The sequence below is a fragment of the Calidris pugnax genome, unplaced genomic scaffold (genome assembly GCF_001431845.1).
Source record: "Calidris pugnax isolate Ruff unplaced genomic scaffold, ASM143184v1 scaffold41, whole genome shotgun sequence".
NCBI classification, from domain to species: domain Eukaryota; kingdom Metazoa; phylum Chordata; class Aves; order Charadriiformes; family Scolopacidae; genus Calidris; species Calidris pugnax.
Genome location: NW_015094509.1, coordinates 30,060,647 through 30,085,806, shown reverse-complemented (window position 1 = coordinate 30,085,806; position 25,160 = coordinate 30,060,647). Strand labels below are relative to the sequence as shown.

At 49.6% G+C, this 25,160-nt stretch overlaps 1 protein-coding gene across 4 annotated transcripts; it reads left to right on the top strand.

The window, feature by feature from the left end:
• Positions 1-10,660: 10,660 nt before the first annotated feature.
• Positions 10,661-24,938, top strand: TOP1MT (topoisomerase (DNA) I, mitochondrial). Of its 4 annotated transcripts, none has more exons than XM_014965634.1 (14): positions 10,661-10,919; positions 12,083-12,198; positions 14,079-14,200; positions 14,849-14,971; positions 15,466-15,653; positions 16,378-16,522; positions 17,371-17,514; positions 18,149-18,334; positions 19,017-19,085; positions 20,174-20,288; positions 21,103-21,230; positions 21,995-22,089; positions 22,968-23,117; positions 23,523-24,938. In XM_014965634.1, exons 1-14 carry the CDS (start codon positions 10,822-10,824, stop codon positions 23,623-23,625), a joined length of 1,782 nt encoding a protein of 593 aa, XP_014821120.1. In that variant the 5' UTR covers positions 10,661-10,821; the 3' UTR covers positions 23,626-24,938. The 4 variants fall into 4 exon arrangements, with proteins under 4 accessions (XP_014821120.1, XP_014821123.1, XP_014821122.1 ...); XM_014965637.1 differs by lacking the exon at positions 10,661-10,919 and adding an exon at positions 11,202-11,220; XM_014965636.1 differs by lacking the exon at positions 10,661-10,919 and adding an exon at positions 11,279-11,456.
• Positions 24,939-25,160: the final 222 nt, after the last annotated feature.

The window sequence follows — 25,160 nt, the reverse complement described above, 5'->3', positions numbered from 1 at the left end:
AAAAATGCCCCTCAACATCTGGATGGTGACACTGCACCTCGCACACCTGCCGGAGCAATTCTGCAACATCTGGAACCACCGTGCCCCTGCCCTGCTGTAGCCATTGGACACCAGTCCTGTAGAGCCCCCTACAAAATATAAAATAATAACGCGTATAATATAAAAATAAAGACATAAATAAAATAAATCCCACTTTCTCACTTTTTCCAGCCACATACAGGCAAATCCTACCCTATTCTCCCCACTCTGAGCCATATTTTTGAGCCACGGAAGGGTTTTACTCTCAATCGTGCTCATAAAATAAGAGTCGGGCTGGGCAGCGGCGTTAAAACCGGCAAAATTTTATGGAAAAGTGTCCAGGGATCGGAAAAATCCACATGGGGATGCTGAACTGGGTTGTCACCGGCACGTGCCACCGCGAAAAGGTCCTTTAGTCTTTATTGGGACCTGCCTTCGTTTCTCTAATGAAATTAACGAGGCCACGCGTGTGCGTGATGAACCGTATTCACGTCAATGGGGCACAGGCCACACCGTGCAGATTCAGCTCTTTAACGAAGGGGAAAAAACAATTAGCCTGGCATAAATTAAACCTTTTGTAGTGCATAAAATTTATTTTATGACTGAATACGTTAAACCGTTTCCACCTTTCCCAGCCATTTTTTTCTTTGTCGGGGCTTCAAGGACTGCACGATCCCACGGAAGGGGGTATGTTAGAATGGATTTTTTTCTTCCTCCTCGACTTTCCCAATCCGAAAGGAGTAGAAAAGTGGAATTACTGTTTAATTTGGAATGGCAACAACATTTTTCCGGGTGAATATTGCAACGGTTTGCAAAGAAAAAGGTTTTTAATCGTGTGGCCGCCATTTTTTTCTTTGTCGGGGCTTCAAGGACTGCACGATCCCACGGAAGGGGGTATGTTAGAATGGATTTTTTTCTTCCTCCTCGACTTTCCCAATCCGAAAGGAGTAGAAAAGTGGAATTACTGTTTAATTTGGAATGGCAACAACATTTTTCCGGGTGAATATTGCAACGGTTTGCAAAGAAAAAGGTTTTTAATCGTGTGGCCCCAACCGTTTGCACATAGGATGAGGTATTTATTCTTCTGATGATGAGGAAGATACCTCCAGCCTGGTTATGATCGACAGCTCCTGGGATATTGTCACCAACACGGCCCTCAACATCTCACCGTGGTGGCACCAAACCACACAGGGACCCCATCTGCAGTCTGGTGCTCTCCAAGGATGAGCCAGACCCTCTTTGTGGTCCACATTTCTCCACCGCGGAGCCCTGGATGGAGCCATCCTGCTCCCATCTCCCCCATTGGGAAGAGCATCTACAAAGGGAAAAAAAATATATCAAAATACATAAAACTCATCTTTATTATTAAGAGGTTTAACCCAGATTGTGCTTGGGTAGCACGTGTTGTCAAACTGGAGCTGGATTAGGTTGGGACAGGTTTCTCCCAGCTCACCCACCCTGCAAACCCCATCATTTCCTATCAAGGACATCCCAGCTGGTGAGGAGAACTTGGAAGAAACCCTCACCAAGCATCGGGGATAAATAAATCTAGACGGGACCCAGGATAAAAATGGAAAAAAAATCAAATATACGCCGGTCCCTGGCTTGGCAGAAGACGGCCGAGAGCGAACAAGCCCCAGCATGAAGTCACCCTCTCCTGCTCCCTGCCCCGGGGCTGGCTCCCATCCCTTGACAACTTTTACTCATCCAGCAAGAAAGGTGGCTTGGATGCCTTTTTCCCCGGGTGGCGCAACGGGGATCAAAGAGGTTTTCCTGGAGCCAGCCCTGGCTCCAGGGGTTTCCGCTCCCGGCCGCAAACTGGGCGGCATCTTCCCAGGGGAACGTGTGGCCCCGCTACTCGCCACGGCCTGGGATCTCAAGAACTTTTTTTTTTGGCCTCAAAAGCCAACATTTTTGAAAAAAAACCCTTGTGTTTCTTCACTCTGTGTGAAGCCCCCCGTCCAACCAGCCTCCTTCCCAACCAGCTTGGACCAGGTTGAAGGTTGTTGAGATGGTTTTGAGGCTCAGCTGCGATGAGGTGGTTGATGGCCACGTGGACAGGTGAAAGCAATAGACCCACTTGCACCAAGAGGGCTGGTGGGGAGTGGGTTGGGTGAGAGCTTCAGGATGAGGGTTGTGGGCCACAGCATGCAGTGCTTTGCAGGACCTGGCTTCTGCACCCAGCTTTGGAGCTCAAATATCTCTCTAAATCCAGCTGTGGGGCGCTGATGGGTAAGAGGCAGCTGAGAAAGGCTGAGTTTTGGGACTAATTTAATTATTTAATTGCAGGGGGGTGGGGGTGGATATCTCCTAGAAGGGAGATTTTCCTACACCATTTAAAAACTAATGTATTTGGTCCCATCTTCCACCTGAGCCCTGCAAAGCATTTTTTCCCCCTAGCAGGTCTCCTTGCCAAGGAGATGCTGGCTGGGGCTTCTCCTCAAATTCAGCCTTTGGCTTAAAACTTCATTTCCCAGGGTGTCTCTTGGGCTGGGAGCCTCCAATCAGAGCAGAGGAAGTCTTTAAATAAGCTGCCTGTAGGGGGGCATTGCCATTAGGGAGGTAGCTGGGTAAGGGGTGAGGTCTTCTCCAGTCTGGGTGGCTTTGAGGAAGTATGTCCTGCTGTGCTGAGTGAGCGTGGTCCCACCAGTAGCTGTAAGTGTTCGTGGCTCAGCAAAAGCTGGTAAAAATATGCAGGGTTTTAATGTGGTTTTTACCCCTTGAAAAGTTTGCAGGGTGTCTCATGGTGATCTGTAGCTTGTCGTTCCCTCGAGAAGTCTCCTTTTGTCCCTCAATGGTAAAACTTTTTCATGGGTGGGGACCATCTTCGTGTTGTTTGAATATGATCTTTATTTCTTGCGTTATCTGAGGCCTTGACTTTCCAGGAGGAGTTGAGTTTTTGGGGCCGGGGGGGTCTGGCTCCTCCAGACATGAGAAGGACAAGAGAGGTAATAGCTGGGTGATGGTGGCCCAGCTGCCTGCTTTTGTGGGGAGGGTCAATATCTCCATTTTTCTCTTGTTTCTTTGTTGTTTTTTTTTAAAAAAAAATATTTTCCATTGTCATGATGTACCTAGGGCTTGGATAATAAATTGCTGCCTACCCTGGGTGCAAATCCACCCCAGCACACAACCTCTATCTATGTACCTGGAGCTGTGAATTCCTATATTATGGGAAGGGGCTTTCCTTTTATTTTGGCAGCAATTTTATTTTTACCATCTCTATCAGCAATTCAGTTCCTGAGCTCAGAGCTTTTCCATCTGATGTTCTACTTAAGTCATTCAAGCTGAGCTTGACCCTATGGGTAGCTCTAGGCTTCAGGGTTGATCTGTGGAGCGAGCATCTGTTGGGGTGTCCTCTGGTAGCTCCCCAGTTTTGCTCTCAGATCTCCATCTTGTTGCAGTGACCATCCTTGGGGACACTGACTTAACCCCATATCACGTCTTGAAGAGCTGGTGGATGACGGAGCCATGGGGGTCTCAAGGGCCAGTGGGGCAAAGACCAGTAGTAGGTAGGTACTATGTGGCATGGCAGGGGGTTTTGGGGGGCCTCCAGCATTACGTTCTCACACTTGCTGCAGCTGGCTCTGTTGGGGCAGCTCAGCTCTAAAGTGGTCAGCAGGGAAATCTGTCCAAATTTCCTTTTGGGAGCCCGTTTTTGATGCTCCTGGACATGAGGGTTGGGTAGTGTGGCATCATGCCGTGGCTTCTTGCCACCACCAAGGGGTTTGCTGCAGGTATTGCCCGCTTGGCCTCAAGAAAGCAAATTTGCTCTTGTCCCCAGGAAGCGAAAGAGCGAGTTGGGGAAGGGGCAGGAGGTACCAAAGGCACCCAGGAAAAAGGCTGCAAAGAGGGATCTGGAGGAAACACCATGCTTGGTGCAGGTACCAGACAGCCCTTGCCATGCCCAGCCATTGGGGTGAGCCTTATGACTGTCCCCAATGTTTTGTGGGCACCAGACCCAGTGAATGAACTTTCTTCTGTCCTGACACGCAGCCCCCTGTGGTAAAAGGGAAGAAGAAATCACCAAAGGTCAAGGAGAAACCGCTGCAGGAAAACATCATCAGCAGGTACCTCCTTGGCTGGAAGGGCTGATGGTGGTAACCAGGGAGGAGATGGCATCAATGGGGCTTTGTGCCCCCCATGCTGGGGTTCCCCATCTGGGTTCACCTTAGTCGTGCACGGGAGCATCATGTCTAACTCTACTCTTCTTGGGCTGCTTTGGTTATCGAAAAAAGTTTTTTATTTGGGAATAACTTGTGTTTTTTCTCTCCCTCCTCTTTGGCCAAGAAGCTCTTTGAAGCAAGAGGCTGCAGAAGGGAGAGGTCTTGGCTCGAGCCTGAGGGATGGGATCCAAGCAGAGGAGGAAGATGCATCTTGTTTGGTATGTGGTGGTCTCTGCAGCGAAAGACTAAGGAGCACCCATGTGGCTTCCTCTCGAGGGACCCATGAGGATGGTGTCCTACAACTTGTGCTGGTGTGCAAGCCCCTAAAAGGGGCTGAATTAAAGAATAAATTGTGTGAAGCCCAGATGTTCTGTGGCATTGGGGTGGAATCAGTCACATTTTGGTGTTGGGCCAGGAGCATGAACTGGCAATAGTGGGGAGCACCAGGGCATGGGTGACTCCATCGCTTCCTAAGCATGAGTTTGGGGTTGGTCTCATCCTGATGGTGGCCCTTTCTGAGGCATTTGGTCTTTACCACTGTTCTTGAGATGATGCTGGAGAGCACAGATCCTGGCTGATTTTTCCCCTGCGTTTTGTTTTGCCCACATTAACATATTGTACTTTTCCTCTTGGAGTCTAAAACCATCAGAGATGCTTTTTCTCTTCCCTGTGATGAGTCTCCATCCCTCATGCAGCATCTGAAATGTCAGCAAACTCTCCTGGGTGGATGCAATCAGATCTGCAGCCTTGAAACCCACCTCAGGGGTCCCTGTGGTCGGTGTCCTGGTGTTGCTGATGCTCCTGGTGCAAAGACCAGGAATTTGCAGGAATTTTTTTTTTTTTTTTGGAAGATCGTGGCTGTCTGCTCTTGAATTCACCAACCTGATTTCTGACAGTGGCTGGAGGATTGTGAATACAAGAGCAGGCGTATTCCCAGGGAACGAAAGTGTATATTGCCATAACCAACCTATAATTAACTCAGGTTTCCCCCCCTCTTAATGAGTGAACCCAGCAGCTTCTCAGCAGCAGCTTTCAAGAAAAAAAAAAAACACCTCTGTGTGGTTTTTGGCCTCCCTTGAAAGCCTTTGGAAGAGAAACTCGGGGAAGTCAGAATTTCTAACGAGAGCCTCGATGCTTGGCAAGCATTGGGTGAAGCTGGGATGGGTTTCAGGGTGCTGCGTGGTTAGATGTAGCCTTGCATGGCCAGGAGCAGAAGAACCTGGCTTCAGCTTTGAAAACAAGTGTACAAACAGTGTGATAATATTTCTGGTGGCCACCACGGATCAGCTCTTAGGGCTCAGAGTCCCTTCTGAGGTTGTTTTTATTTTTCTTCCTAGGTCCTGTCCCCATTCTCCCTATGCTTTGCTGCTTCATTCTCCTTGACCTTCTCTTCCTTGCCCTCTGTTCACCCTTGTATTTCTCACCCCATGGCTTTGCCCCCCACCCCTCTTTCCCCCTTACCATCTGCTACAAGGGTCATTTAATCTTCTAAGGACCAATCTGGTGTGGATGTATGTAAGCTGTCATTTGATGCATCTTTGTTTTGGAGCCCTCCTGTCCCTTCTGCTCTTCTGGACTGGTGTTCCCGATAGCAGCAACACATCTAGTGAGGAGGGGGTTGAGGAAGGGTGAACGTTGTCATGTATTTGCTCTAAAAATACCTTTTCACTGCTGTTGGAAGTTAAGACAGGGATTTCCCAACCCCATAAAACCTCAAAGCTCTCCTCATGCTTGGGAAAAGTCAGCTGCTTTGTGCTCCTGGTTTCTAGCTAAGGTGGCTGAGGAAGGGCAAGACAATGTCAATGGGACGTGGGTACTGTGGCCTGGTTGGCTGCCATCTCAGGGGCTGGATGGCTGCTTGGGGGTGACACTGCTGTTGGAGTACCCATGTCAGCTAACATTTCCCAGATCAATGCTGTTAATATCTTTCAGACCGAATCAACCCTCCACCAAGGGCCATCAGTGGGGCTGAAAGACTCTTCAAGGTAAGTTGAGCTACTTTCTCAATGCTTTTTGCCCAGAGAACTGGAAATTAGTCCTTTCTCCTCTTGCTGTGAGGTTGCACAGGCTTGGTTTTCCCTCCTGTATCACTGAGCCCACCCTGCTGCTGATGCCTTCACTGGGCGGCTTGGCCATGTCCTGGTGCCTTCAGTGACCTTAAAGCTTGCCAAAAACATCACGGATGGAATTTAAGGCCCCATCCTGGGATTTGAGGGTGGAGAGGGAGGCTCCTGGCCCCATCCAACCTCCCCAAGGATGCTTGAGTCAGCAGGGTGCGATCGCTCGGGTGCACATACCTACATAAATACGGAGCTAGGTGGTGGGGAAGCGCTGGTGGGGACAACCAGCCTCACAAAGCCTGGGAAAAGGGTGTTTCTTTTTCTTGTCCCATCCTAGATCTGGGCAGAGATAGGAAGTTGAATTCATAAAGCTGTCCCGTAGCCGGCTAATCCTCTCTGCCTCTTAGAGGCAGGGGCTTTCATGTCCAGCGAGAGGCCTCTAATAAGGCCTTTTGGGGAAGGAGCCGATCCCAAAGAGGTGGCAGGACTTTGCCTTCTGAGTCATGGATCTGCTGGGCTGCTAATGAGATTGGAAGGGCTGAGAATGTTTTGCCGGGCTGTTTGCCCTAATGAGTTTAGTGGAGATTGTGTAATGTGTGTTCCGGCTCCGTGGAAAAAGCAGCCACCCCTATTATTATTATTATTATTTTTCTAATGTGTGTTCCGGCTCCGTGGAAAAAGCATCCGCCCCTATTATTATTATTTTTCTTTTTCTGAGAACTTGTTGCCTCCATCCCAAGTGGGCTTGAAGGCTTTCCTGAGCCTTGAGTCACTCTGTCCCACAGCCTGGTAATTTAACATCACCCTAAATGATCTGTTAGAAAAGGGCCAAAAAAAAATCTCCCTTTTCATTGCGGAAACTATGTCTGTGGGATCTTTTGGCTAAAAGCAGGAATTGTGGCTCTTTGTGCTCACCTGGATGTTCAGGAGAGCTGCCACCATCCTCCCTGGATGGAGAAACCTGGTTTCCCAGCTCCTTCCTGCGTGACACTGGGACAGTTGGCCATGTTTCCAAAATGCTTTGGGGTGCACGGAGCAGGGAAAGGGGTCAGACCCATGGGCTTGGTGCAAGGGCCTGAGCTCAGCTCCAAGCTCACCTGGCATGGTCTGGAGGAATGTGGCTCTGGTTGCTTTTTACCTTCTGCCCCGACCTGCTGGCCTGGATAAATTGGGGTGTTTTTTTGTGGTGGTGCTGATCACAAGCTGGGGGTGTTATGCTCTGCAGCCTGGCGGGCATTTCACTTGGTTGGGACGTGGCCATGATCCAACAGGGACAGTTCCAAGTTTCACCTCAAGCCTGTGGAGATCTAGGCTCAATCTGGATTGGTTTAGGCTCTGCTTGCTATTCTTCTCTTGCTTTACTTTTCTGGAACATGAGCAACTTAAAGATGAGGTTCCCATCTCCCTGCTTGGTTTGGAGAAGAAGCCTTGGGAGAAAGTATTTTATAGGGACAGGTCAGTGCTTTATAATGTTTGCAAGTCCCACAGAAATCCCCCAAATTCACCTGACCTCTTTGCTGACCAGGGAAACGTTCCTGCATTCCCACCCATGTTGTTGATGGTGGAGGTCATGGATGAGAACGTTCTCAGCCCTGCAGCTCATTGCACTGATGAGGCTGCATCCATCCCTGTTGTACCGATGTTCAGGCTGCCTTCTTGGGAGGGGAGTGGGGGAACCTGTCCTGATGTGTCCCATCACAAGGTCTTCTCCTCTAGTGTGTCCACAATGCTCAGCCTGATGCCATCTCTGTCCTGCTTTCTGTTGGTGGTTCGAAACTCTGCAAATTCTGTTCCCTTCTCTGGGCAGAGGTGTCTCTGGGGACTCTTGCTTGGGAAGACCTTGTGGTCCTGCTCAGTTGAGCTTCCTCATCCCCTAAGCTGCAACCTGGGGCCGTCCTCCTATGGGGTCCAGTCACTGCTGCTTTGGGATACCTCCGTGAAATGAGGGCTTCTTTGGGAGCAATCCCCAAATTTTGCAGGTAAGAGGTCCAGGCTGCTGCTCACCCATGTGGTGAGAAGTGGTTGGTTGTGCTTTTGTTGTAGGTCGCAGCTCAAACCTCAGGGAGCAGGACCCACGGCCGGATGGCAGCTCTCAGCGACCAAGGCTGGAGTTGGGGTAGGAAAGTCAGGGGGGACTGTCACCCCCCCAGACTCAATTCTGTATGGAGTGTATCCCTTAGCACCCCTTTTGAGCATCTGGGCTTTGGGATAATTGCCAGATTCCACCTATTTTCTCTTCTGGGTTCTTCCCACAGGTCCCAAAGCCAAACGATGGTGTTGCTGGTGGGGCTGCATCCCTCTCTGGAGAACCTGAGGCTTTGGAGATGGATGTGGGGGTCATCACTTTGAGGGAGGGTGAGGAAAAGGAGCTGGACACCCCAGTTCCACAGCAGGAAGGGGATACCCAAGACTCAAAAGGGAAAAAAGGAAGAGAGAAGAAGCAAAGGAAGCAGCAGGAAAAGGGAGCGCTGCGAAAAAGAGGGAGCAAGAGGGATGGATTTGAGGAAAGCCCCAGGGATGTGATGGAGGACATCGAGGAGGAGGAGGAGGTTGCAGATGAGGGCAGGAAACGGGCAAGGGGACAGGGCAGAGCCAAGGGAGGGAGCAGCAGCACCCAGGGACAGGGTGATGGGAGGCAAAAAGAGGAGAAGGGGAAAGCAGAGAAGCAAAAGAGGGTGAAAAAAGAGGGGGTAGAGAAGGTGGGGAAGAAGAAAACAAAGAAGGAAAAAATGCTTGAAGAGGAGCAAACACTGGAGAAGACAGATGAGGAAAGAGAGAAAGGAATAGGAGAGGACCTGGAGGAAGGAGATGGGGGGAGAAAGGGAAGTGAGGATGGAAAAAGAGTAAAGGAGGAGGAGATGGATGAGAGAGGGGATGAAGGATGGGGAGAGACCCAGAGGGCAGAGGCTGGGCAGGAGGTGGAGGAGGATGAGGCAGGGAAGGCAGATGTGCCAGGGAAAGTGAAAAAGCGAAAAATCAAGGAGAAAAAGCCAAAGGAGGAAAACGAAGAGGAGCATAGGAAGAGTGAAGAGAAGACTGAAGAAGAGAAGACCCCAGGAAAAACCCGGAAAAGGAAATCTAAGGAAGAAGGAGAAGAAAAGAACAACAAAAAGGTTAAACAGGAGAAAGAAGAAAAGAAAGAAGAGGCAGGAAACAAGTGGAAATGGTAAGTGTCCTTTGTTCTTTTGGCCTGTGGGTAGGTCTAATGGAGGCAGGGAAGGGAGATGTGCCAGGGAAAGTGAAAAAGCGAAAAATCAAGGAGAAAAAGCCAAAGGAGGAAAACGAAGAGGAGCATAGGAAGAGTGAAGAGAAGACTGAAGAAGAGAAGACCCCAGGAAAAACCCGGAAAAGGAAATCTAAGGAAGAAGGAGAAGAAAAGAACAACAAAAAGGTTAAACAGGAGAAAGAAGAAAAGAAAGAAGAGGCAGGAAACAAGTGGAAATGGTAAGTGTCCTTTGTTCCTTTGGCCTGTGGGCAGGTCTAACACTGGTGCAATTGGGGTTTTAGTTTTATTTCTTAAGGTAAAAGCGTGAAAATTCTTTTTTACTATTATTTTTAGCTGCTCTGCTGTATTTTTCTTAAGCCTTGAACTTGGCCCTCTTAGCAGGAGGAAGGGGGTGGGAGATAATGTGAGGTCCTGAATACAAAATAGTATTTGTATGATAGGTTTGGGGTGGGAGATAATGTGAGGTCCTGAATACCAAATAGTATTTGTATAATAGTTTTTTTTTTAATTCTTATAATGGATTAATCAAAATATATTCCTCCTGAAGTGGCTTTGCTGGTGCCCAGCCGGGGAAGGGAGATCCTGGTGGAAGGAGGTGATCCCCACAACCCTCTGTGATAAAACAGCTTCCAGGACAGCAGGAGCCATATCAGGGAGTTGTAGAGGATATAAAGGAGCTGCAATTTATTTTTCTTTTCCACTTTGTAGCAGTTTTTGGGTGATCCAGGCAAGCTTTTTGGTAGGAGAACGTTGGGAAAGGGTGTATGAGCGAGGCTGATGGAGGCTGTATTTTTTTGAGGTGGAAGAGAGTGGTGGCTTTAGCCACTTGGTGTCACTTTCTTCCAGAACACCCCAATATCAGGGGCAGAGGAGGAGCATTTAGGGGACAGGATGCTTTGGAGCCTGTTGCAAACCTGGGTTATGGGGAGCTGATAGGTCATTATCTCAGATGGGGATGCCTGTGGGTGCCTGGACCATCAGATCAGCTCTTGTGGGGGCACAGGGTGGCATGAAAAGTGGGACTCTGTGGCTTTTTTTGCTCAATAATGCCTTGTTGGGGGGGCTGGAACCCGGCACGGAGGCGAGAGGCCGGTAGGTAGGAGTATCAGCTCGGTTTGCAGCAGTTTTGCCCTGAAAAACACGTGCAGGACTACATTTCCCATAAGTCTGTGCTGCCGTGGGGCTTGGGGAAGTGCCACAACCTGGACTTCTTGGACCCAGTGGTGGCTTGTCATGGCCATGCTTTGGCTACCACCGCCATGCCCCGGTGGGTAGCGAGGTGCCAGGGCCAGGATGCTTGGGGTGACTTGGACATCCTCCACCAGCTTCTCTGTCCCTCCGGGTGGCCGGTGGCATGTACCGGCGTCTTGCCTCCTCGTTTCTCAGCCGTGGGGTCCCTCACCCCCAGCTCACCCCCCTTTGCCTCCGGTCACGGTCGGGGGGCTGCAGCAGGTGAGTGTGGGTGATGCTCTGCCGGGATGGGGGGATTTTATAGGTCCGGGAGGAGAATCACAGCCATTCCAACATCCCACAAAACACCCCTGAAGCTCTGGGACGCTTTCACCCAGGTTTTCTATAGATTTTTGATATTTTTTTTTCTTTATCTATCTTTTTTTTTTATTTCCTTCCTGTGTTTTCTTGGCACAATGCACCTTTGGATGAGATTTTGATTTATTCCACCCCCCCTCCCTTCCTGTGCGGCGGGAGAAAGGTCAGAAATACTTCCGGGGCACCTCTCAACAAGAAACACAGGGTGGTTTGTTGGTTTTTTTTCGTTCCCCGGGGTGAAATCCTGCTGTGTTTTCCCAGCAATCCTTCTTTTCCCGGTGATGCTGGGGTTAAAGGGCGAGTTTCTGCCTGGCTGAGCCGCAGGGTGCAGATCCCTCTTCTGTCAGCACAGGCTTCTCCAGCCCCTGATCTGGATTCTCTCTTTTAAATGTCATTCCTCTGCTCCTAAGGAATGCTCCTCTGCTCCTAACCCACCTAAGGGTGGGTTTTTTCATTTTTTTTCCCCCCTTTTAATTTTTTTTTTTTAATTATTTCTCAGCTAAGCCTTGTGGTGACCTGAAAATCCTAATTACAGTGAGGAGAGGTGCTCTCAGATTTTATTTGCCTTAAGATCCTAGGTGTAAGTAGTCTGGAGTGATGTTCTCCTAGCTAGGAACGTGATGTGGTGTGAGCTCCTCCTCTGGAGCTTTTTTTTTTTTTTTTTTGGTGTGCTCTTTAAAAAATAAAATGCAGTGATGTCTGGGGAGGAAAGGGATGAGTGTTCCAGCCCCTGCAGCCTCTTTGGTGCCAACTGAGCAACCTTTGTGGCTCAGCAGTGGGTTCTCAGTGCTTGTCCCTGTAGATTTGACTGACCCATCCATCCTTTTGTTCTCCCCATGTCACCGCACAGGGAAAGGTGTCTCAAGGGGACACGCTCAGAGTTATGTCCCAGCCTGCCTTGTTTGAAAGCATGGGGAAACTGAGGCAGAAGCAGAGATGACAAGGTTTCACCCGGGTTTTGGGGCAACCTTGCTGCTCGCAGGGCGTCTTCCTGATGTGACCTCGGGAGAAGGTCCCAGACCTCCAGGGTGGGGATGGTCTCATGAGTCTCTCTGCATCTGTCTCAGGTGGGAAGAGGAGAAGAAAGAAGATGGGGTGAAGTGGACGCAGCTGGAGCACCGAGGACCCTACTTTGCCCCCCTCTACGAACCGCTGCCTGATGATGTACAGTTCTACTACGATGGTAGGTCCACCTTGTGATGGGACCTGGGGTATGTGGACTTGTCTTCTGCCTGGCCAAAGAGATCTTTTCTTGTATGGGTGGTGGGGGTGGAAGTTCTGCAGACCACAAATTATTAAAGGACCTAAATATCCCATTGGATAAAGCCTGAACTGTGGGTTAAATCTGGAGGTTTTTGCACCTGGTAGGAGTTGTGGGGTTATTGGAGCTAACGAGCCCCTGACAGTTGCAGGGTGCTTTATGTGTCCTCTCCAAGCAGAGCATCGTGGGACAAGGTGAGGGTTCCTGCAGCTGGTTTTAGGGTGCCATAACACAGCCATGTGTGGCTCTGGGACTTGCACCTCTTCTCACAGCCTCTTTTGGCTGCAGGACATGCGGTGGTGGGGCTGGACCCTGAGTTTCTTGAGGGGAAGAAGTGCATCAATTGTCCTCTAAGACATTGCAGGGTTTGGCTGGATTTCTCCAAGCTCTTGGTCACTGCTCCCCATGCTGTCCCCAGGGGTGCCACATGTTGCCTTACAGTAACTCAGTGCATCAGTGAAGGGGTTGAGAGATTGGCAGGACAGATCCAGGTCTCTGCTGTCCTCCTTGGTTTCCCACCGTGTCTTCTGAGCTGTTTTCTCCCTGCTCTCTGAGCTGTTTTCTTGATGGATCGAGGGGAGGAGACAAGAAGGACCTTGGGGCTTGGCCAAAGGATGCTGCAGATTAGAGGGGACCGCAGTCACCTGGGGTCTTGGACCTCCTCAGCCCTCTCACTAGGACTTGTTGTTCCTTGTGGGGTTTTTACAGGAGGAAAAAAATGGCCAATTTGGAGGAATTTGGTGTCTGGCAACGCTGTCACCAGGTGGCACTGCTGGGACATCGATGGGGCTGTCAGACTTTTTTTTTTTCTTTTCCATCTATGAGGAGGAGCAGCCCTGGCTGCTCTATGTAGTCCTGCATAGGATTTGGACCTCTGAGCTGTTGGAGACCCATCTGTGTGTTGTGTGCATTTGGGATGGTGGGATCTTGGGTGATGTTGGCTTCTTTGCTTGTTCCTGGATGAAAAAGTGGTTGTGGACAGGCAACAAGCCTGAGTAGGAAAGGACCCACAGGTGAGCTGATGTATGTAGGTTGTGATGGGACCACTGTAAGGTTGTGACCCACCATGCCCTGCAGTTCAGGTGGAGGTCAGGAAGCCCAAAAACTAGAGTGCCTGGTGCAGACAGGATTGAACCATCCCCTGGAGCTCTTCAGGGTGCTTTTCCTGCAGCGTACCTAGAAAAGCTTTTGCAAAGTCTTGGTTTCTTTGGAGGAGTGGAGGGTGTTCCTTGGCTTCACTGAACCTCATTGCTCTAGGCAAAGAGCTCAGGAGAGAACTTTGGCTTTGCCATCTCCAAGAAGTGATGCAAGACCCACTGGACAGCCATGAGAGGCTCTTGGATCTCTATCTGTTGCACGAATCTCAGCTTTGAGCTTCCCATGATTGCTCCAGGAAAGGATTTGAGATGAAACCTTTCCAAGTGGGATCATGGTGAGAAAGCAAACCTTTCGGTGATGTCCTGTGGAGTCATTAATTTGGGGCACATCATGGCATGGTGGCTGCTGAAAGCCACGTTGGCTCAGTGACCTTAACATAAATCAGGATTTTTCACTCTTCTGGCAAAGAAAATGAAGTGTGTGATTTGCAGATGGGCTGCAGCAGCATCCTGATCTGCCAAGAACTTTGGGTGTTGATCTGCAGATGTGGTGCAGGGGGGTGCTGAAGCCTTGCCAATGTCTCTTCTCACCCCTTGTCCCTGTTTTGGCGCTGTGGTGAGCACGAGGACTCACTGACCAACTGTCTGGGGCTGCAGGGTTGGGCTATCCCCGTAACTGATGCTAAAGGTCCTCTCTCTTCCTAGGCAAACCCCTGAAGCTGAGCCTGGCCACGGAGGAAATTGCCACCTTCTATGCCAAAATGCTCGATCATGAATACACGACCAAGGAGATCTTCCAGAACAACTTCTTCAATGACTGGAGGAAGGTACCTTCCCTGCGAGGGCTTCCTTGCTGGTCCATCCTCAGTATTAAACCTGTCATCTCCAGACAGACCCTCTGCTGTGGTGTGGGATGGAAGGGATGAGGTTTCTTTGTGGCTTAGTTCTTTAGTTAGAATCTCACAATCATATGATTATAAATGATATGATTTATTTCCTTGCTTCTTGTGGGTTTGGGCTGGGGCTCGCTGTCTGCGGCCTCCTCGAGGACTTCACACTGGCACTTAAGCTCCCTCTGAATTTTAGTGATGCTCCTAAAAAGTAGGTGCTGGGGCTTGCAAACAGCTTCACAAACAGTTTGGGAGATGTGTCCCTCTGAACGATTCACCGCATGGTCCCTCAGCACCCTGGCTGAGTCCCCAAATATCAGCAAGACCTCTACTAGGGCAAGCTGATGTGTCCTCAGATACCTTTGGGGCTGCTTCTGCAGTCCCTGTGGGCGCCGTGGGAGCTTTGTCTACCCTTGGTTGATGTGGTTAGGATGGCTGGGGGTGGCTGTTTCCTTCTGATTTTTCTGAAGAACTGGCATGTGTGTCTCTATTTCCTTTTCTGTGAAGGAGAGGCGTAGGCAGCAGCTTTGTATGGAATTAGTCTTGCCTCCTGGTTTCACCCAACCCCTCTCATCTCTTGCTCAGGAGATGACCTCGGAGGAGCAGGAGATAATCAAGGACCTGGACAAGTGTGACTTCAGGGAGATCCACAAGTACTTTGTGGATAAAAGCGAGGCACGGAAAGCACTCCCCAAAGAGGAGAAGCAGGTGAGGACTGTTTCCCATGACATCTGGGACTGGCTGATGTGTTTTGGGACCAGCCTGGGGTATTTTGACTCCTGCTTCTCTCCTTATGTGGTGTTATGCTCTGACCTGGTACCTCTTTGGCCTGCTCTGTCTCCATTATCATCACACGCCCCCATTTGTTACGTTTATCTGCAGATGCTGCATGTTTCATGGCTTTGCAGGGTACCAGTCATCCTCAGGCCATGTCCAGAGGATGGTGGACCTTGCTAAGGGGCTGCTGGCACACAGACTTGTTCCATCAGTGTATCATGCTGGGACAGCATCACTGTGAGGGTCTGCAAAGTGGGTGGAGATGAGCCTTTTGTTGGGAGTGGGCTTGGACCCATGCTCATGTCTTCCTCCAACCCTTTCTAGCCTTGCCTTCTCTAGAGAAGGGAGGGTAGTGATGGGCAGGCACGAGTCAAGGGGGTTTGGTTTTGTCCTGTGGGATGATGGTGGCGTGGTGCTCGTTTCAGAAACTGAAGGAGGAGGCAGATAAGATCCAGGAGGAGTATGGGTACTGCATCCTTGATGGGCACCGGGAGAAGATAGGCAACTTCAAAACAGAACCACCGGGGCTTTTCCGTGGCCGTGGTGACCACCCCAAAATGGGCATGCTGAAGAAGAGGGTCATGCCAGAAGATGTTATCATCAACTGCAGCAAGTGAGTTGCCATGGGAAGAGCTGAGTTTGTGGGGCTGCTTTTGGGAGTAGGGTGAACAGGACATCTCTACCTGGAATTGCCATGGGGTTTTACTGTCTCCTACAATCACTGTGTTTGCACACCCTCTTCTGTTGCCTCCTGGTCACCTTCTGCTTTGCAGTTAGATCTGACTTTTTTTAGTTTCTCTGTGGATGTACAGTGGCTGGGAAGCTGGTCAGGAGCTCCCATCTCTCACTGGTGCCCACGCTGTTCACCTGACGTCAACTGCAAACACCACAGTGTTCCTATGGCCTCTCTGAAGAAGGGACAACTCTGTACTCCTCCCTCTGTGCTCCTCTTCTAAACGAGCCATTCCTTCTCATTTTATGGCTCCCTCGTGCTGGCTGGAAACATCAGGATACTCACTGGAGGGAGGAAAAAGCAGTGATTGGGTTAAGAGTGTTTGCCCTCTAAGTTACATGAGTTGGGTTGGTCTTAAAGCACCCACATGAAGACCTTGTAGCCTTTATTCAAAGCACTCCTCACCAGCCCAACAAGTTCTCCTGTTGTGCCCAGCACCCAAAGACATAATCATGTTGTGGAGCAATTTTGGGTGGGCTATATGTTTTCTGTAAGTAATGCTATGATGGGGTGACCATCTTTGGCTCACTCTGAAGAAGCAGTTGAGCTGATGACCTCTTGCTTCATCATGACCTGAGGGCTGTAACCCTGCTTCTGCCCACAGGGACTCCAAAATCCCAGAGCCTCCAGAAGGGCACAAGTGGAAGGAGGTGCGCTTCGACAACACAGTTACCTGGCTGGCCTCGTGGACAGAAAACATCCAGAACTGTTTGAAGTACATCATGCTGAACCCCAGCTCCAAGCTGAAGGTTGGAATGATGCTGTTGTCCAGGCAGAGCTGTTGCCTGTTGGACTATAGGCTTTTTGTCAGGTGGAAGGGCCGAGGGAAAGCAGAGATGTGGCACATTAACAAAAACATAATACTTTTTCCCCCCCAAAAAGGGAGTAAACTAAATTAATTGGCACACCAATTGGTGAGGGAAAAAGTTGGTGAGGGGAAAAAGGATGGAGATGAATGTGAAGCATGAAGCCTTTTCCAGGGAATGGATTACTACTGGCAGAGTCATCCTGGCACTTGTGGTGTCATGGAAAGGCTGTTGAAAGCCAGGCAGGGGCTGAGAGGGTCCACAAGGACCAGAATCTATGGGGCTGAATTAATTTATACTGGTAAACCTAGGGTAGGAGGAGATGTGATCACCATCTGTAGTGCCATGGGAGGGAGAGAGTGAATGCTGTGGGGAGGGAAAGATGATTTAAACCTCTTTCCAGTCTTCAAGGCAAATAAGGACACTGGATGCAACTGAGCAAGTGCATTGTGTCAATCCACGTTAGTGGTTTCCAAGCAACTGAGGCCATGGCCATGCAGAGCTTGACCACTTGGCTCCTCACTTGCTGTGTGCTGGGTGGTGGAGGACACCTCCAGACTATGAGCAGCTCAGACCTGGGATCCTGGCCAAGTCCAGCACAACCAGCAGAGGGCACAGAAACACTAGATGAGCTGTTTCTGCTCTGATTTTTCCACTTCATGGATTTTTTTCCTCAAGGAAACAATGGGTTTTGAGCAGTGTTTAGATGCTGGAGGTGTTCCCAGAACAGGGTCAGACCGGTAGAGGCAGAAGGAAGATGAGGCACTGAGTTTTAGCCTCTTTTTTTCCAGGGGGAGAAAGACTGGCAGAAGTATGAGGTAGCCCGGCGCTTAAAGGGTGTCGTTCACAAAATCCGTGCTCAGTATCGAGCCGACTGGAAGTCCAAGGAGATGAAGAAGCGGCAAAGAGCAGTGGCTCTCTACTTCATTGATAAGGTATCTGTTAGCCTCACCCTGACCCCCTGGTCCCCCATCCCTGGGTAGATTGGACCAAGCCCAAACCTCACCACAGCTTTTTTGGTGTCTGCTGATTGTACTAACCAGGGATGTTCCACATGGGGCATCAGGCCATGATCATGGAGGATGGTGACTCCTACTATCTGGTGATGCTTGTGTTGAGGATGCGATTCATGGCAGTGCAGGAGCTGCACTGTCCTTCCTGGACTTCACCTTGTCTCTGTGTGATGGCAATGATCATGGAGGATGGTGACTCCTACTATCTAGTGATGCTTGTGTTGAGGATGGGATTCATGGCAGTGCAGGAGCTGTACTGTCCTTCCTGGACTTCACCTGCATTTGTCTCTGCATGATGGCAAACACACCCCACCTTGGGCATTGGATAGGTTTATTCTGGGGGGATATTTTAGGGTTGTTTTTTTTTTGACCAATGAAATGATCTCCTGCTGGAGGTGGTCACTGGTTTCCACCAGGGTCCCAGCAGCCAATCAGTGAGGCACTGTTCTGAGGAAGCTTTCTTTCCCCCCCCTTCCTGGTGTCTACATCCACTCTAATAACCTTGGAAAGGGGGATTGAGGTGGGGTGGGATGGATGACTCATTGTCTCCTTCCAGCTGGCCCTGCGAGCTGGCAATGAGAAGGAGGAAGGGGAGACTGCTGACACAGTTGGCTGCTGCTCCCTGCGCGTGGAGCACATCAAACTGCACCCCAAGCTGGATGGGCAGGAGCACGTGGTGGAGTTTGACTTCCTGGGGAAAGACTCCATCCGTTACTACAACAAAGTGTCAGTGGAGAAGCTGGTAAGTGGGGCAGAAACGGAGGCAGTGGCCAGCATGGCAAGTTGGTGCAGGGTTAGTTGGGTGTCTCAGTCCACTCGGTGGTCATCAGTCCCAAATCTGCATCTGAAACCTGTTGCAAAGATGCCTCCTGTGCTTTAACACCACGATGGCAGTGTGCACGTGGGATACAATAATGCTGGGTGATGGGGACACACAGATGCTGACCCTGCCCTGGAGAAGGGAGAGAAACTTTGGGGTAGCGACTTCAAGGTTGTTCTAGCTGATGAACCATGAGAGAGAAATCCTGCCTCCTGCTGAAGCATCCTCAGTTGACTGGAGGGCATTAGGGCTTGAACTGTCCTCATTAATGTTTTCTTTTTCACTTTGCTCATGAAAGAGATGATTTTAATTGTTTGTGGAGAAACCACTTTGCTCATGAAAGAGATGATTTTAATTGTGTTTGTGGAGAAACTGGAGTGCCAGGGATAGCAGAGATGGGGGGGAAAACAGCCTGTAGCACCAGTGGCTTTGAGGTCCCAGTGGCAGCCCTTGAAGTTGAGAAGGTTGGTGGTGTGGTAGGATGTGTAATACATGAGTCTGAATCAGGGTCTGTCTGGATGAGGAGGCAGATGGAGATGAGGGAGATGTCTGGAAGGAATTTGCTCATTGTCCCTGACTGGGGCCATCCTTTCCTTCTCTTTAGGTGTTCAAGAACCTGCAGCTGTTCATGAAGAACAAGGACCCAGGAGATGACCTCTTTGACAGGCTTAATGTGAGTTGTCACTTCTAAGCTTTCGAAACAGCACTGGTAGTCCAGAAGGAGTAGAAGCTGTGACACCCCTGTCCAACCTGCAGGCTCCAGCCCGTGGTGCTGCATCAGTGTCATCCTTTACTCTGGTTTTACCTATCTCCCCATCCATAGACACCACTGGAACTGTTTGAACACCCTGTTGGGATGCTGTGATATTCTTTTCCATCCTCTTTCTGCGCCGGTAGCATCTCTGCTTCTCTGAATGTAGGCTTGGCTGCTTGCCTGCACCCACAACTAACCTGTGTCCCTGCTAGGGAGGTGGCTTTCTGCTCCTTCCCTCCTCTAACTCATCTGCTTGGGTGGGTTTTTTTTTAGCCTGGGAAGACCTGCCCACGCACGTGTTGCTTGGGGTGTTGCTGGAGGTGTCAAAACCTAAGCTGTTTGTCGCTTCTGCACCTCGCCAGCACTCAGCAGAAGTGTGAGAAGCTGGTGTGGTGGAGCACAGAGGTGCTGGAGAAATGTGCTGCAGCCTTTCCTCCCAAGCTACTCCCCTGCAAAAACATCCTCCCTCCTCTTCCTCAGCAGGGGAGATGGCATGTTGCCACCCATCATCCCCCTCTACCTGTGTCCCCTACAAAGCCATTTGCCTATTTTTCCTCTGAAGAGGCTGCTTCTCTCTGGTTATGTAGGATTTATCTGTGGTAGGCTTTCTTGGTACAAGTAAGGCTTCCTCCAAACCCTAGATGAAGTCTGAACATCCTCAGTTTCCAGTCCAACTGCAGCCCCATGTGTTCCATAGAACAGAGTTATCAGATGTGATATATGTAAGATGGGATATTGGATGCGAGATGTGTCCTCTTGAAGGTAGATGGGTAGAAATTGTTGACTTCTGGAGAAATTCTTTGTGTGGGTTTAGGTGGAATTTGTGCCAGTTCTTGATAGATGAGAGCCTGACCCAATGAGTGGATCTGCAAACTATGACAGATTTAATGCCTAATTTGATTACTTAGGCTGAAGATGATTGAAAAGCAAGTGCTTTGTTGTCCTGGCTTCTGCTTGTTCTTTCCTCCTTCCCCACTCCAAACTCTGTCCTATCTTCCTTCCTCCAGACATCCATTGTGAACAAATACCTCCAGAGCCTGATGGATGGTTTGAGCGCCAAAGTGTTCAGGACTTACAATGCCTCCATCACCCTGCAGGAGCAGCTCAAGGCACTCACTAATGGTGAGTTACTAATGGTGTTTGTGGTATCACCAGCTGCATTGTGTGGCCAGTGGGCTCAGTGATGTCCATTCATTGCCTTGGGGTCCCTAAGAACTGTTTTGCCTCTCCTTGGCAGGTCATGCACCACGTTGTAAGGTGCTGTATAACCTAAGGGGGCATGCAGTGGGTTGGGAACCATGGAATCATAGAATATTTTTGGTTGGAAGGGACCTTTAAACGCCATCTAGTCCAGCCCCCGGCCATGAGCAGGGACATCTTCAACTAGATCGTGTTGCTCAGAGCTCTGTCTAACCTGACCCTTGAATGTTTCCATGGATGGGGCATCTCCCATCTCTCTGGACAACCTGGGCCAGTGTTTCACCACCCACACAGTAAGGAATTCCTTCCTAATATCTAATCTAAATCTTCACTCTTTCAGTTTAGAGCCATTACCCCTTGTCGTATAGCAACAGGGCCTGCTAAGAAGTTTGTCCCCACCTTTCCTGTAGGCCCCTCCTAGGTACTGAAAAGCCACGTGCTAAATGAGAAATAGTTACCCACTCAGCAACAGTCTAAGGGATAGCTGAGATGGGACTATTTCTTTTTCCCCTCTTTCCTTGCATTCCTGGTTGATTACATTATTTTTGCCTGCCCTGGATATGAGAGTGATGAGGCACAACCTCCGATTCAGCATTACTTGCTGGTTTCCACAACCAGGATTGCCCTCCCTCGAGAAAGGATGGGAAAGACAAACAACTTACTGTTGTTCCGGTCTGTTCCCTGCCTTCCCCAACTCCCAGAAAGAAGATACAGTGATGCTTCCATTTATTTCCAGCTGAGGACAATGTTGCGGGAAAGCTCCTCTCCTACAACAGAGCTAATCGAGCCGTGGCCATCCTGTGCAACCATCAGAGGTCTACACCAAAGACCTTTGAGAAGTCAATGCAAAACCTCCAGGCCAAGGTGAGACAGACCAAACGGAGAGCTCCCAGACCTGATCTCACCTCTGATCTTTTTTTTTGGGGGGGGAAGGGGGTGGAGGGATGAGGAGAGGTAGGGTGGGACAACCTGATGCCTAAAGAGATCATGTTGATCAAGCATGGCAGGGAATGAACCAGGACTAGTGCCTTTTTCTAATCAGTACAGAGACATCAGCAACCCAGGGGTGGAGAGGGATGGAGTAAGCTCAAATGCTGGATGAAGCACACTTGGCACAGAGTTTGGGGTTGTTTTTTTCATGACTTGGTGTCATGGAACCAAGCTGGGTGCCTTTTGCAACAGCACAGCTTCAACACCATTGGCTTGGGAGCAAGGAAACTGGTTTTCCTATCTGGCTGTTTGCAGGAGGACCAACTGAAATTTCATGGGTCTGCTATGGAAATACTTCAAACTACTTTTATAAACGGTCCTCAGCTTCTATCCACGCTCTGCTGGTGAGCTTGGGACTTTGTAGAGGTCTCTATCACTGTCACAAGCCAGTCAGTCTCAGGGAATGTGTACACATAAGACCTGCAAGTGTTTGTGGCATCCATGCTGTAAGGATTTTTCAGTAAGATTCTAAGAAATGCTTGAGCTCCAGCAGGTGCTGCAGGAGCAAGGTGTTGGCTTTGGAGTAGGGCTGGTCAGAAATTGAAGAGCGATGTCGCAGAAGAAAGGGCAAGAGGGGAGGCAGCTGAAACCTCCAGGGAAGGCAGGAGCATGGGTTGACTTGGTATTTACCTTCACAGATTGATGCCAAGAAGAAACAGATTGAGGAAGCCCAGCAAGAGCTGAAAAAAGCTGAAGAGGAGTTTGAAAACACAAAAGATGCCAAAGCAGAAGCGTGAGTGACTCTTCCTTACAATCCTCTTTGGCAGAGGGATCTCTGTGGAGAGGGCCTGCAGATGGGGATGGTGTGGTCCAACACCTACGTGCAGCTCATCAGAACAGAGATGGCCATGTTGAGTATCAAGTGCCTTGTGGCAGCCTGGTAGATGGATGGAGGCCTTGTGGAAGGTTCCTTGCAACAGTGGGATTACAAAGAGGTCCTCCAGGGGGATTCCTTTGTGATAGGACATACCTCACTGCATGCTAAGACCTCAGCCCTTGGACTTAACCTACAAATGTCATGGTGTAAAGGATGCCCTGCTTTTGAGGTTGGATCTGGGCATACACAGACTGGCCTGTTTTTCTTGTGGGACACTTCAGTGGTGGATTGTGACGTATCTGATCTCTGCAGTAGTCATTGCATGGGGTCTGTCCAAATTTGCACCCCCTTCCCAGAGCCCAATGTGAGTTGCTGACCAGAGACTTTACTTTTGAGGTTCCTTCTTTTCTCTTCGTGCCCTGTGTTGGTGAGATGCAGAGCAGATTGTCAGAAAGAGTTGCTCGTGGAGCCTGGGTTTGAGGGAGAAGGTCGTTGCTGCATGCTGGCTTTTGTGCTTGCCCAACCTGGGTGGTAATAACATTTTTATAAAAGTGTTTTTATCAGACCAAAGTACTTGAGGAATAGGTTAGTGCTCGATGACATCTTTGACTCTACCATTCTGGAGTATTTCTAGGCTCAGGCCTTTAAGGACTTCAGGTGAGTGTAGAGACTCTTCATTGGCTTCCCATCATGCTCCCAGGCAACAGCAGACCAGGAGAACTGCTCTGTATTTTATCTCTGCTGCTTTTTTCCTCTTTAACACGCTGTCTGTGTTGCTCTTCCTCTGCCCTCAGCAACGTGGAGAAGAAGAAGAAGCTGTTGAAGCGGCTGGAAGAGCAGCTGGCCAAGTTGAACATCCAGGCCACAGATAAGGAGGAGAACAAGCAGATTGCTCTGGGCACCTCCAAGCTGAATTACCTGGACCCCAGGATTAGCATAGCTTGGTAAGTCTTGGGCATGTTATGGGCAGATGCTCCTCTAGAGATGTGCAGATTGTGTCAGGAGGGGGATAAACACAGGCCTGAGCCTTTGGGGTAAAGGAATAAATGTTATTTCTGCCCAGGGAAACCTGCCCAAGACCTGCAGGTGTTGGGAGATACCAGCAAAATCCAAAGATAAAGTTTCCCTTGCTCCAAATAACTGTTTGCAGGCTATTCTTTCTGGGTTTAGGGCAAGAAGGGGTCACTTAGCATATCTTCATCAGCACAAAGTTAATTTCTGAAGGAGCTTGAGGCTAAAGGAGTTTGAAGGGGTGAAAGATGCTGCACCCTGAGCGGAGAGGACCCCAGCGGTGGGAGCAGAGCGGGATGGGTGGCACGTCCCCACTTGCTGCCTTGTGGTTTGTACAGGTGCAAGAAGTTCGGGGTGCCCATCGAGAAGATCTACAACAAGACACAGAGGGAGAAGTTTGCCTGGGCGATCGACATGGCCGACGAGGACTTTGAATTCTGAGACGGTGCCTTTCATGTTACCTGGTGCTTGTTTGGTGCTGTTGGAAGGCTTTTGTGGGTTTTTTTTCTTTCCGTGCTGCTGCAGTTGTTGCAGGGATGGGGGTGTTGTCTAATGAAAGAGTTTGATATGGGTATTTTGTGCCTTTTTTTTGTACATGAAGGAAAACGCCTCGTTTCTATTTAAAACAGGTACTGCTGACTTGTGACACTCATCCTGACTGCAGTGACTTTGATGTGAACTTTTAATTCCTCCTCAGGGTTGCCAAGTGCTTTGGATCTTTTTCTTTCCTTCTCCGGAGTCTAGGGAGGAAGATTGAATGAGAACCAGCCTTAATTGTGCTGATAAACAAGATTAGATCTAATCCTATCTCCTTGATGTAGTGGAGCTTGTGCTGCCCTTTTCAGGCTCTGTGCATTGGTTTGATGGGGAAACACAAGGCAGTGACAGCACCAAAATGGGGAGCTGCTGGGTAAGATGTGGGCTTGGGTCAGGGATGCACTGGGAGGAAGAGGGGGGGGAAAAAAAAACCCCCTCAGGGTTCTACGTGTTCAGGGTATTTTGTGCCCTTTCGCCTGCAGGAGAGAGGAGGAAATTGTGCAATTGCACAAACAAAAATGGAAAAAGGTTGTGGGAGGGAGCGAACGTCAGTGGAGGGGAGGGGAAGAGGCTGGGTTAAAATTCACCTTGGCATGAGCAAAGTGTATTTTAAGCACATGGGGCGATTAAACCTTGGTCCAGGAGAGGACAATCTCATTTGGGGCCATACTTTCTTTCCCCTCCTTGCTTCAGTTGGCTCTGGCTCAGCTCACTGTCTCCATAGCAGAAACTAAACTGTCCAGCCCCAGAATTTAGCACTGGGAAAGGATGATGTGGGGCTGGAGCAGACTCTGGTGGGATATAAGCCTGCTGGGAAGTGGTATCTTGCTGGAGCTGTGCCTGTGTGGGATGAGAGCTTGGTCATCAGGCTGCATCCTGCCCACTCTGCTCCTGCTGGGCATAGAGCAGGCAGGGACTGATAGGATAAACTGCTGGTGCTTGCTGCTTTTCAGAGGGAAAATGGAAAAAAAATTATATCAGCACGTAGCTGGCAACAGTTAGCCTTCATGCCAGTGGATCTCAGGTGGAAGCAAGCTGTTGTGTTGGCAGGAAAGCCTTCTGGCACCTCAGGGCTGATGTTCAGGTCAATGTAGTCCAGAACCTCTCGGTGCTTCCCATGTGTTGATTGACAACCACTTGTTCTTGTGTTTCAACTATTGCTGTTTTGGTTGGAAGTCAGGTACTTGAAATGCATTTCATTAAAACTGGAAGTGATATTTTATTTTTTTTTGAGTATCGGTGACTGGAGGCTTTTTGCAGCTCATCCAGGATGCGTTTCTGCTGCCAGATGATGCACAGAGGTCTTGGCCAGGACTTGGTCTCTATAATGGGGTCTGCATGTGCTCAGTTGTCTGCAGGGGATGAGGCTTGATAGGAAATCCTTTGCTTTCAGGCAAAGAGCCTGCCTGCAGATCTCAAAAAAACCCCAAAAAACAAAC

Excerpts from the sequence above, each read along its gene's own strand:
- TOP1MT (XM_014965634.1), top strand. The coding sequence starts at position 10,822 with ATGTACCGGCGTCTTGCCTCCTCGTTTCTCAGCCGTGGGGTCCCTCAC. Across the intron at positions 15,654-16,377 it reads GTTATCATCAACTGCAGCAA|GGACTCCAAAATCCCAGAGC; the intron begins GTGAGTTGCCAT and ends TTCTGCCCACAG. Across the intron at positions 19,086-20,173 it reads ACCTCTTTGACAGGCTTAAT|ACATCCATTGTGAACAAATA; the intron begins GTGAGTTGTCAC and ends TCCTTCCTCCAG.